The 12,912-nt window shown below is 39.8% G+C and overlaps 1 protein-coding gene across 3 annotated transcripts in view; it reads right to left on the bottom strand.

Moving 5' to 3' along the window:
* Positions 1-5,009: 5,009 nt before the first annotated feature.
* Positions 5,010-12,912, bottom strand: part of lrch2 (leucine-rich repeats and calponin homology (CH) domain containing 2) — a 31,245-nt gene continuing 23,342 nt past the window's right edge. For all 3 annotated transcript variants that reach the window (XM_029448899.1, XM_029448897.1, XM_029448898.1), the window contains exons 18-21: positions 11,748-11,860; positions 8,325-8,462; positions 8,038-8,115; positions 5,010-6,982 (exon numbers count right to left, since the gene is read on the bottom strand). In XM_029448899.1, coding sequence (XP_029304759.1) covers positions 6,863-6,982; positions 8,038-8,115; positions 8,325-8,462; positions 11,748-11,860 — 449 coding nt within the window. In that variant the 3' untranslated portion in view covers positions 5,010-6,862. The remainder of the gene's footprint in view (positions 6,983-8,037; positions 8,116-8,324; positions 8,463-11,747; positions 11,861-12,912) is intronic.

Genomic DNA, 12,912 nt, shown 5'->3' with positions numbered 1-12,912 from the left:
CTGCCATGGTAGAGGAGTTTTTGAACTTTAACTTTTGCCCTGCACCACATCAGTGCCAAACAATGCTTATTCCAAAAACCCCGCAAAAAATATTTCATGGGCTAAAGTTTAGGTGCAAGTGGGTCAATGCTAAGGAGTTCATGCTGTGCGTTGCGTTCCACTTTAGAGTCTGAATCAGTCTATGGATGCAGTGCAGAAAGCTGTCCCTCCTCATGAAACATCGATGATGATAAATACATATACATGTTAATGCATCAGCTGCCAGCTGGAGCAAAGAGTGTTTACCTGACAATATTTATTCACAGCTTTTGTATTTTTCCAGGTAATGTGATGAAGACAAATAATGGAAAATATGAGTAGGTGTCATGGTATTTCATGGTGTGTGTGTGTGTGTGTGTGTGTGTGTGTGTGTGTGTGTGTGTGTGTGTGTGTGTGTGTGCGTGTGTGTGTGTGTGATTTCCTACAGGTGCACTTCAGACAGAGCAGAGCCACTCTCGCTGCACTTCATCTCTGAAATTGAGCCTTTACAAATAAAGCGGCACTAGTCAGTTAGATTGCTAATATCAGTAGATATCTCTGCAACACAACACATAGATGTCTTTGACATAATGTCAACATTGTTACCTCTTCACATTCTGTTGATAATGTTAGTTAATTTTTTTAATAGTTTAAGTCTAAATTCTGGCATATGTCACACATTGCACCTTTAAGTTCTTGTTGCCTGTTCTCCAGAACTCATCCTGTTCTTAATTTCCCTTGTAGTCCTGCCTGTTCAGACTCCAGGACTTGTTTCCTGTCCCTCCTCTGGTAAAGCCCTGCGGCTCTTCCCAGGAACCCATGATTGTTAGCATGTGTGAGTCTGTGTGTATCTGTTTGTTCAAGTACTGTACTGATACGCTATTGAAACCTCATTACCACTACCCTGTAACTGGTTAAGTCCAACCTTGAAACAATGGGATTATGGTATTACGACTGGATCAACTTTACAGCTGCAGCAATTTATTTTTTAGGTTAAAATGGCAGTTTACACTTCAACTGTGTGGCAAAATAAGTATGAACTGAGTGGAATGAAAACTATACAGTTTAATCAGACATTCAGACCTTATCCCAAAATCAGAGCGCAGTGTAGCCATCAAAAAGTGGAGCATCGATAGCATAACATAGCCCTAAATTTAGTGTCCAAGAACATAGTTCCTGCGTGCCTCAACCCATCAAAATGGCTACACGCAATATATCTTTCTTCCCTGCCAGTACTCACATTATGAAAGAATAACATCAGAAATAACAGCATTAACCTCTACATGATTACATGTCTGAAGTCTTCTGTTGATACAGTAAATTACTGTAAACATTCATGCTTAGAACGAGAATAACAGAACAGATGAAGCGCTGATAGAGCGATAACACTTTGGCACAGGGATGGAAAAGACAGACTGAGGATTCAATCAGGTTCAGGGAGGCAAACGAATGTTATTACAGAGATGTCAAGCTGGAAACCTAGAAGGCCATGAGAAGCAGATTGAGAGAATACTGGGAGACATGAACCAGATCTGACTGGGAGACTGGAACAAGCTCAGACATAGGGACAGAGGAGCTGGGCAGCAGAGAGACTGCAGGAAGAGGCTGAGGAGGGGGAAGAGAGATGCATCACACAAAGTGGTTTTACAATGTCAGTATAAAAAGTGTATGCCAGGAATAGCTGGATACCTTATTTATGATGTATAGGCTTATGACTGATGTTCTTGTTTTTCATTATGTCATGACTTCGCTCTGCATTGGCCAATCTGCTCGCTACTCCCTTACTGCGAGTGGGACCCAGATACCCCTCAACAAAAAACTGCCTGTTATCTATCCTGGCTCCAAAAATGGTAGAACGAGCTCCCCAATGATATCAGGTCAGCAGAAAGTCTTCACATCTTCACACCGTCACAGACTGAAAACCCATCTGTGTTGACTGCACCTTGGTTAATAACATTTTTTAATCGGTTTGGCTTAGTTTAAGCTATTGTATTGCATTGTGAGTTTCATATAACTACAAAAATGTCCAAAGATGGATGCATGTAAAGACAAGACAGACTGAGCTGCAAAGAATTTGACTTTATTTTATCTTGACCACGTTTGTTTTGTTTTTTTAAGAAATCCCTGGAATTTATACAGATGATATGTACAGAGGTTCAGCTTCAGCCATTCGGTATTCTTGCATGCATTTGACTGGTTTTAAAATACAAAAAGCTTATATACATACGTTCAGATTTTCTTGGCAGTGTAGTATTTAGACATGACTCACTGTTTTCTTTGGATGAGACAAAGTGTTAAATCCTCAGAAGCACTCTAAACTGCTCCCATGCCTCGTTAAATATCTGGCAGGAAATCTAGTCTTTACTAGTTGGATATGTACAGCAGAATAAACAAAAAAGAAAGAACTGGATAGAGCTGTTCTTGTGGTAAAACACTATGTCCACAGATGATAACACACACATTCTAAAATGTTTAAAATGACAATCAGCTATTACTCTTGATCAGTGGAGGCATGAGTCCTCCGAACAGGGCAAACATTTTTAAAGGATAGGTTAAAAGAAATGTCAAGTCTGTTTTACACACATTCCATTGAGTGAGATATAAGCCAATAGCATCAAGTTCATACTGGCCCTAAATAATTACCTTTTCGATTGGATTCCACTTCAACACATAAACACTGTTTATGGAAACACAGCGTGAACATTTCCCTATTAAATAACGTAAAAAGGAGAGAGACTTTCAAACTGGTTTTGCAAACTCTACATTGCCATACAAATCACATAATCTACTTTAATCCCACACCAATAACCACTTATTATAAATAAACCTGTTGGAAGATGCAGCCTACTGTTGCACACTTTATAGATGTGTGTCCACCTTTTAAAACTTGCTTGATAAATATATGGTGGGCATAAAAGATGACCTGTATGCAGCAGCAGCAGCGGCAAGCAGCAGCAAGCAGCAGCAGCAAAGAGTGTAATGGACAGAGTATTTCCAGAGGCAGGTTGATTTTGAGAGATTGCATGTAGCCAAGCATCTTGGAAAAGAACACCTTGTACTTTATGCTGAAAGTGATACGGTGCATATTTTAGACTCAAGGTCTGTTAAACTGTAAGGCCTGTATTGTTTCATATCTCTATGTCATATAGATAAGGGATTGCAAAACCTTTTGGCTGGGAGAGCTATAAAAGCCAAATATTATTTTATGTATTTCATTGAGAGCCATGTATTTAATAAAATTGTATGCAACTTTATGCGTGCATTTTTAAGTTTAACACGTCTCCGAGTACTAAAAGCGCTATCAGTGTTTCATTGAACAGGTGCTCTTTTATTAAATAAACTAAACGCTTATGTTATTTATCTCATTTATGAGCACGTTTCAGTGTTTACTGCACGGGTGTCAAACTCAAAGCAATTATATCCGGCCGCGAGAAAATATCATATGTCGATCATAACTGGCCCGTCGGTTTTAGTAATTAAATCAATGCATGGCACAACCATGGGGAAATACATATTTGAGGAAGTAACTAAATGTGTGAGAAATGAAACTGTCCCGGGACAAACGGACGGGACTGACGACAGATGAAGATCCTGCGATGTGGTGAAAAGAGTGGATTGGTGGGCAGGATGCGGCAGAAGATGCAGCTGATGGTGTATCACTGCATCATACACCAGGAACCTCTGTGTTGTAAAGCTCTGGAGATGGAACATGTAATAAGCACCGTAACACAGACAGGAAACTTTATAAGAGTCATTTAAGTCTTTTCTGAACATGGCGGTGCGATGGCTGAGTCGAGGGAAAGTGCTGAATAGATTTTTCGAGTTGCGTGAGGAAATCTGCCAGTTTTGGAAAGCAGAGAGAAACAAACCACAGATCTCTGGGACGATGTGAGCTGGCCTTTATGTGCGACATAACGAAGCATCTCACTGTTAAACCTGCAGCTTCAGGGACGTGTGATCACAGACATGTATGATGCAGTGAGAGCGTTCCAAGCCGAGCTGCCTGTGGGAGACTCGGATGCAGAAGGAAACTTTGGTCACTACGTGTTTCCAAACACTGACAAACATCTCCACCGCTTGTTCCCGACTGATTCTGCTGATCAACTGAGAGCATTTGCCGACTTTGCAGCTCAGAAATTAAAATTGAACTACTCAGCAAAGAGTTTGCAGTTGACTTAAATATGTTCCATATCTTTTCGCACTTTATCCAATATGTGTACCCTGTTCAATAAATGTGGACCGTGTTTGGCCCTCGACGTAGTCCCAGTTTTTAATGTTGGCCCTCTCTGTGATTGAGTTTTGACACCAGCTGTTTGCTTTGTGCAGTTTCTCCTCTGCTCGGTTTCGCGAAGGGCGGGGCTTCACTGCCGACACATACATGTGCGCACACACCCACAGTCAGAGAAAGGGCGGAGGAAGGGAGAGGGGAGAACTAAAAAAATAATCCGCTGCTAAAAGTTTTACTTTAAAATGACACAGTATAATTATTTATTACTTAATTACTAAAAATGTGAGTTCAATTTGTCTGCAAGCCATATTGTGTCATCGAAAAAGCCATAGATTCCCAACCCCTGCTCTATGGTATCTGCTCCTTGGAAATTGAAGGTACAAATGTCATTCAACATTTCCGAGAAAAATATAAACAAGAGCTTCATTTTGATCAAAAGTAAATCCAGAACAGTTGTGTTCCGAGTTCCGAGTTCCGAGAAAGCAGAAATTCTCAGGAACAGTATTCAACGAGGAAATGTGATGTACAGGTGACGTTTATACAATGAGGTGATAAAAGATGACAGTGAAAAGTTGACACGTGCTTGTCATGCCAGAGTCTGTGAATTAAAACTGAAGTATTGCCTCTCAGAGTTTGGTTGTCTATGAATTGTAGACCATGGAGTTGTTTAACATTAAGCGCTAACTTAATGGCAGCCAATCAGAGCTGTAGCTCATCAGCAGAAAATCCACTAAAGCAAAGCAAAAGAAATACAGGGACAGAAAACTATAAATCATGTATTTTTACAAGATGGAAGAAAAAAAAACAGGTGCATTTAATGAAATTAATAGTGTAATTACATAAGACTGCAGAACATCCAACACCCCTCCTTTAAGGCACAATATGTCATGTTTTTAGATGTTACAATGCTGTTTCACATGATTATACTTGTGTACTTTCAAGGTGTTGAATTGGCATTAAGTACTGTTGTTCTCCGAGATGTTTCAGCTACACAAACTAATAGTATAGCACTTTTTGCATAATGATTAGCTATGTCTTCACTGGACAGTAAAACTCTGCTCTAACCACCTTGCCTACTTGTTTCTGTTGTAAACATGGGATTTTGTGTCAACTACAGGCTGCAGTAGCTGAACTAACAAGCCAGAGGTCATGTTATTCATGTCATATCAACGTGTCACTGATAAAGGTCAATACAGATGAATCAGCTTCTCTTAAACAGGCAATTATTCACACTTTATGTCAAATAAACCAATCGCCTTCTCTTTTAAGTTGATCCGCAGCACGCAGAAGACAAACGCGAGATCTAAATGTTCGGCTGCACTGCACCTGAACTGGCAGTCAGTGTTAAGACACACAAAGCAACAGCATATAAATATAAAACAAAAGAATAAATACATAAATAATTTAATTTCCCTGAAATGAGAATTGTATCAGAAAGTACATTACAGCAAGGTGGCCTGGCAGTGAAATAAGAGCGTGCCATGTGTGGAGAGTTTTCAGAATGACTGGCCACTCTATGCAAAGCAATACATTCCTAACTGCTTTATATGTAATATGGCAAACACATGCTCTGAACTCCACAACAATGTTGATTGGTAATGACTGGAAAGAAAGTATAAAAGCTTTAGAAAAGTTGGAATACAGAATATTTTTCGGAAAACATTGCATGTACAATGAAAAAATGCTACAAAACAGGACCGTCGTGCTTTTGGCCACAGCCAGGCACATGTTCTCACAGTGGTCAAATGTCATAGCATGCATGTTTGTATTTTGTTTTTTTTAAGTATTAATTTGTACAGTAGTTTAAATATGTCGAAACCACACCAGAGTTTGAGGGGAAATGGGAAGAATTTCTACTGGAGCATGACTCACGAGGCACGCCTTGCTCTGATAAATCAACACAATTTATGAATCAGATTTGGCAGCTGAAAAGCAGATACAGTAGGGACCTGATGTAAAAAAAAAGAAAAAAAACAGAATTGTATCAGAAAGTACATACAGTACAAATAAATTAAAAAATATATTATTCATGGAGAAAAGAAATTCCACAAAAAAAAGAAAAACAGTAAGAACCCCTTGAGGGCAGTGAGTGGTTTGTTGCTGCGAGGCCAGCGTGCAACTTAGGTCTCTTTAGTGAAAGAGTGAGTCACATGTCTGTCATCTCCTCACTGCCAATGTCTTCCTCACGCATGGAAATGTTAATTACTGGCACTTGCAGGCTCAAAAATTACCGAGCATGTTGAGAGGTACGTATATGTCTTCATATAGACCAATTGTCTTTTCCGTCTCTCCTCGACAAGTCCAAGCTGTGCAGCTCAGGAAACACACATTGCTAGTCCACACATGTACAGGATGACCCCAGTAACTAGGAACAGGACACAAGTGGAATTGTGATGGACAGGAAGCAGGGTGGCGGCTGACATCATATAAGAGACAGAGGTATTTCTCCCTCCTGTCTCCTGTTTCAGTCAGGCAGAAGCAGACTCCCAAAGGCCCACGAGCCACTGGGTCCTCGCCCCGGGGGGCTCTCTGGTCCCTGGCGATGGGGAGTGGGTTCGGGCTGGGGAGAGGGGTTGGCTGGATGACTGCGGGATGGACGCAGCATTCAGGCTTGTGTCAAACAGCTGACAGTTGTGTGGGCTTTGACGCAGGCAGATCCAACAGAGCCTGGATAGTTATACCCACCTTCACCAGACCGCGCTCTTCTAGGATGTGATGGGGCAGACACAGCTTGTCCTGAGTCGGCAGAGAGACGGCAGTTACACTCAGCGGAAAGAAAGTGGTATCTAACCATTGCAGATAATTAGGATTTTCCATCTGCTCAGCTTTTAAATTATTCATCTCTGAGATTCATGTGATCTATTATCCTCATGGATTATCTGGGTGTGATATATTTAATTAAATAGATGAGTCATTAAAACTGTTTTTCTGGAACAATCCTGGATCTTTCTCAAGGAGATTTGTGGCTGACTGAAGCACATTTGTGAGACTTTCTTCACAGTAACAGCACTTTGCTTCATTAATTTACATATTGTGGTGAACCACTTGGGACATAGACATACCCGGAACACAAGAGAGGGGGTACGTCTCCTATAAGACCGAGGAGCTTTCTGGGTAATGGGGGGAGTTAGCGGAAGTGAGAAATGCACCGGTGAATATAAATTCACCTGTGGTGACTGTTGTGGAGGGATTATTTACTACTGCCGCTGTATCACTGTTGTTGTTGTTGGGAAGTAAACGTTTTGACTTGACAGCTTGTGTACCGTCTCCTCGTTTATACGCACGCACACAATATCATCATTTATATTTATAAAATATACCTCTGTAAGTTTTCAACTTTTTACATTTTAAATTGAGTACATTTTATATAACCAGTGCCTTTTGTTTTTATTGCTGTTTATGTTACTGCTTTTATTTATTTGTTTTTTTAACTACACCAAGAACAAACTAAAAACATTATCTCTTTTAGATAGTTTTGGTGCAGTGGTTTGAGATGTTTGTCCCTGAGATTTGTGCACCAGCACCATAAATCAAATATCATTGACCTCCATTGTCTTTGGGTGAAGGCAGAAATTCTCTGGGAAAATAACATTAAAAAAACTATGGAGGCAAAAAAAAGGCTGTATGGAGTTAAATATTCTATGTAACTGAATACTTGACTTTGAAATTGAAATTTAAAAGGCTGAAAATCAACTTGCAGATATGTAGTATTGTTAACAAAAACATAAAGTAAAGCTAATACATTTTTACATGTTTTCAAATATATCATAATAATATTATAATAGCATTACCTGTGTGACACCCAGCTTCTTACAGGCATCCAAGAAGTTCTCCACATTCCTACGGCATTTAGCCATGCTAAGCTTTGGCTGGAGGCCGGAATATCAATTATGTTAGAAATTAAAGGCAGAACACACAAAAACTTTTCAAAAGCTGTTCGGTTATGTAGATAGACAACAATGCAAATAATTACTCCCAAATATTAACTACATCAAGTGAGAAAGCTAATGTATTATCACAAAGTGGCATTTGTCATTTCTGATGTAAAGAATCCTTTTAGGAGTTTCGGTGAGCTTACCACTGCGGGAGACGGCACATGGATGCTGGCGACAGACCGAGGACAAATGTGATTGGCTAAATGGCAAAGGACAACCCCGTCCATCAGAGCAGCTCCCACGTCGTCTGGGAGCAACACCTTCAGTCTGCACTCAATGTTCTGCAAACACAATAACAATGACCTCATGACATCACTGAATTCATATTGTAAATATGCACTGTATTCTGTATTATTCACACTGAGTTGTGTCTCCTCTTCAGACACTTTTGTTCTTTATTTACCAGCATGGTCACGCTGAGACACAGCAAAAGGTGCACGTAGGTGCGACCAGCTAATGAGCTGAGGAGATTGTCCAGGCCTGCACTGCACTATGAGAGTTAGTTACATTGAGGCAAGTTTACAAAAACAATTCTCTACTATATGAGAAAAACTGTTTATGTGATCATATAAACTTGGTGGACGAGTGGTTACGTTGCCATATAACTGCTATGACCCAGTTTTGGTTCTGGTCTTGGGGCTTTTGTTGAATGTCATTCTCCCTCAGAGAGAGAAGAGAGAGAGAGAGAGAGAGAAGAGAGAGAGAAAGAGAGAGAAAGAGAAGAGAGAGAGAAAGAGAAGAAGAGAAAGAAAGAGAGAGAGAGAAGAGAGAGAGGAGAGAGAGAGAGAGAAGAGAGCGAAAAGAAAGAGAGAGAGAAAAGAGAGAGAGAAAGAGAGAGAGAGAGAGAGAGAGAGAGAGAAAGAGAGAGAAGAGAGGAAAGAGAAAAAAGAGAGAGAGAGAGAGAGAGACGAAAGAGAGAAGAGAGACTAGAAAGAGAGAAAAAAAGAGCGAGAAGAAAGAGGAGAGGAGAAAAAAGAGAAAGGAAATAAAGAGAGAGAGAGAGAAAGAAAGGAGAAAGAAGAGAGAGAGAGAGAGAGAGATAGCGCGAGAGAGCGGAGAGGCCCGAAAAGAGTCGAGACTCGAGAAAGAAAGAGCGAAAGAAGAGCGCCCCCCCGATCCTCACTCTCTGCGCTCCGCCCTCGAGAAGAGAGGAGCGCGAGCTCTCCCGCCTCTAGATCCCCCCAGGAGAGAAAAAGATCTCCCTCCCTCTCTCCTCTCTCTCTTCTCCCCCTCTCTCTCTCCTCTCTCTCTCTCTCTCTCACCCTCTCTCTCTCTCTCTCTCTCACCCTCTCTCTCTCTCTCTCACCCTCTCTCTCTCTCTCTCTCTCTCTCTCTCTCATTTATACGCTTTCCTCTGTCAAATAAAGGTGTAAATGCCACAAAAATAAAGATTTATTTGCTCCTTCTTTGATTATTAAAGAAATTATTATTAGTTGAATAGATTACACTTTTTGATACTCTAGTTGTGAAGTCTTCGCACAGGAGGAATGCTATACTATGTGAGGAAGTATTAGTTAAATGGCATGATGTCAGCTCAACAAAAAGACTAGCAACTGAATCAATATGGGAGATGTTTGGTGGTTCTTAGAACTTTAAAACTAATTTGACTATAAAACCATGAAAAGCAGGAAAAGGATGTGAGAATTTTATTGGAGTTAATGGTCTTTGAAACGCTTTACTTGCTTTCTCCGAAAAGTGGGAGAACAAGCTGTTATTCTGCTCTCAACATTGCTTAATGGTGTTTCGAAATGTGACACTCTTGTCCATGAATGCTGCTTCTTTTGTGAAAATATGACCTCAATTACAGTTTCCATTCAGAAGACTTTCATGAGAATAGAAAGTAGTGTAATCTCTCACCAGCTGTGACAATGATTTTATTGAGATAGAAAGTTCATTCACTCAAGACTCAAGATTTTACTTCTTGCTCAAGGTCAAGGGTCAAGACTTTCAATCCAACATGGACAAGAAGGCCTCGAAATGTTCAGAAAATGGAAATGAAATGACAAAGTCAACATAGATGGTGCCCCAACTACATTGTGAAAGAAGTCAGTGGTGGGTTTCCCAGTAAAGTGAATGTCTGTTCTATTATGCCTGCTTCTTGCTGTTGTTGCTTCTCGGCTTTGAAACCGCCTCCTGCTTTGTGTTGTTTTACGTGTCCAATGTGTCTCTATTATCCACTACTTTTCTTCCATCTGTAAAACACTCTGTAACTACTGTTTTTTAGTCACAAAAATGTGTAAATCTTGTAGTATTCAGCTTTGTTTATTAAAGCTTGCTTTATTTCAGAGGTCATGAAGCCACAAAGGTTGAAGGACCTGACATTTACTTTGTTATCTCATATGTGTCAGACGTATGTCTCTGTTCTTGTTCTTCTACACAATCTGAGTCGATCTTATCCTCAAACTGTTTCCCTTCCATTGCTTGCCTTGCCTTGGTTTTAAGCCAAGGACACTTTCCCCGTAGTTTAGGTGTGTCTGACAGTCTCTATCTTGCTGCTGCTCTCACCTTTGTTTTGTTTTGTACAATCCAGTTTAGGAGGTCAGATTGCCTTCACTTTTGTTTTTATGGTGTGACCATCCTGGTCCTAAAGGTGCAATGTGTAATACCTGGCCTCATGCTCCAAATAAATAGGGGGCAGCCTTTCAACTCCACTACTGGGTCCATACAATCAAAAAAAAGCCCTACAGTAATCAGTTATAAAAAAGAAAAGAAAAAAACAACCGCAGGGATACACACAACAAGTGTTGGCAAGTACTACTGAATGTAAACACAACTTGTTTGTTTACAAGGGAATCCACAGTGCACCTTGTAATAATTACAAAGTTTGGTGCCTCAAACAATGTACAGTAAAAGGGAATCAAAGTGGTGAGTCATCTGTTCCAGACGGGTTTAAGCACATATTGTGCTTGAAGAATATTCCTTCAACACATTAGACATGGAAGTGTGCCTCTTCACACAAGAACAGTTCTGAAAAAAATGCTGTCATTCTCTAAACAGAAAATAATAAGCTATTTAAAAAAAATGTCCAACTGCTCTAAAAGAAGACTTGGCGGCCGAACAAGGCTTCTTTCAATTCGTGCTAAATAATGAGCAGCAGGTTTTTACTGCTACTCATAAAATAGCACTACTTTAAAGAGTTAAGCACTACACATAAACTACTACTACTATGAATGCAAAAAGAAAATACCTCTATTACTACTAAAACAAACTACTCGTCTTACAATACTAAAAAGTACTAGAAATGTAGCACGACTACAAATCAGAAATACTACTACTATAAAAACTGTAACAGGAAGTGGGTAGTTTCCAAAGGGCAGCTCTTGTACTTGAGAAATTAGCATCAGCCATGAGGGGATGAGGTGCATGCATGAAAGTTGAGAAAAAACACACAAGACGTGTCAGTGATAGGAGTCATACACAGTACAGTGTGACTCAACCTCTTAGAAACCAATTGTGTACAAGTATAAACAAATGGAACAAAAGCAGGATCAGGATGTCTTTTTACTTGAATGACTAAATGCTTTGTGCAAAATGCAAAGGCAGAAACAAGCTGTGAAGCTTCTGACCTGCCGCAAGAGTCCTATCTGTTCGATTTCCTCTCTCAAGTGCTCCATCTTCCTCCTCATAGTGAAGCTGGGGTCTGTCGAGGTGTACTCCTGCCGGCTCCCTTTGGTGAAGGCTGAAATAATAAAAGTCTTCTGAGTTCCAGATAACACACAGCGAGAGACAAAGAGGAAGCTTTACTCCTAGACACAGCTGATACTGAATATCCTAGCAGGTCAACTGAAGGTCTTCTTCAGTTCAGTGTAATAACTTATACGCACATACCTATAGGGCTATACCTTATAGGGCCAAAAGCCTTTTGTGTGACGATATCCAAAATGTAAATCTGGATTTTATCTGTGTTATCAGGAAAAGGGTGACGCCACTATTAAACCAAGCTGCATTGTGTAGAAAACGAATATCATCGCCTCTTTACGTCAATGGTTTTTAGAAATTGTCAAGGTGTGGTTCACACTGGCGTCACCTTTTATCTTTAGTTCTCATACTACAACATAGTACAGGCGAGAACATTTCCAGTTTTCAATCAGATACAGGGGTCCTAATTCATGTAACTCTTCGGTTAAAATGACATTCTTCTTGCAGTCCTAAAGAGAAGCAACAAAGAAGAAAACGATTTCTCAAGTAAAGTACTTACGTACACAATGTACTTTACTTTCAGCATCTTAATGCTCCACTACATTTCAGGGGTAAATAATGCACTTTTAATCCACAAGATTCTTTTTGACAGCTATGAACAAACGTAAGATTAAACTATTTTAATAACCTGTTAATCAAATAAAGAAACCAATGCCACAATGTTACACTGCTCCAGCTTCTCTAAGTAAGGATTAACTTTGAAAGCTTGATTGGCATTCCTCACTATTTTCTGAAGTTTTTCAAACCAAACAATCAATTAATAATCAACAGATTAATCCAGTCATTAGTTGCAGCCTTAAATAAAAGTTTTTTAAAAATTGCTGCACCTGATCCAACTGCAAACATAAAATGCTGCGTACACATCAATGCATCAGTAGTAATGGTCTAATAATATGAGTAATTTTACTTTTAATACTTAAAGTACATTTTCCTGATTATCCTTCCATACTTTTACTTAAGAAGCATTATCAACGCAGAACTGTTTTAGTATTTGTACTTGTGTACTACATTTACTTAAGTAAAGGATCTGAA

Source organism: Cottoperca gobio, chromosome 14, assembly GCF_900634415.1.
Source record: "Cottoperca gobio chromosome 14, fCotGob3.1, whole genome shotgun sequence".
NCBI classification, from domain to species: Eukaryota; Metazoa; Chordata; class Actinopteri; order Perciformes; family Bovichtidae; genus Cottoperca; species Cottoperca gobio.
The sequence above is the reverse complement of the archived record's forward strand: the minus strand, read 5'-3'. Positions and strand labels throughout refer to the sequence as shown.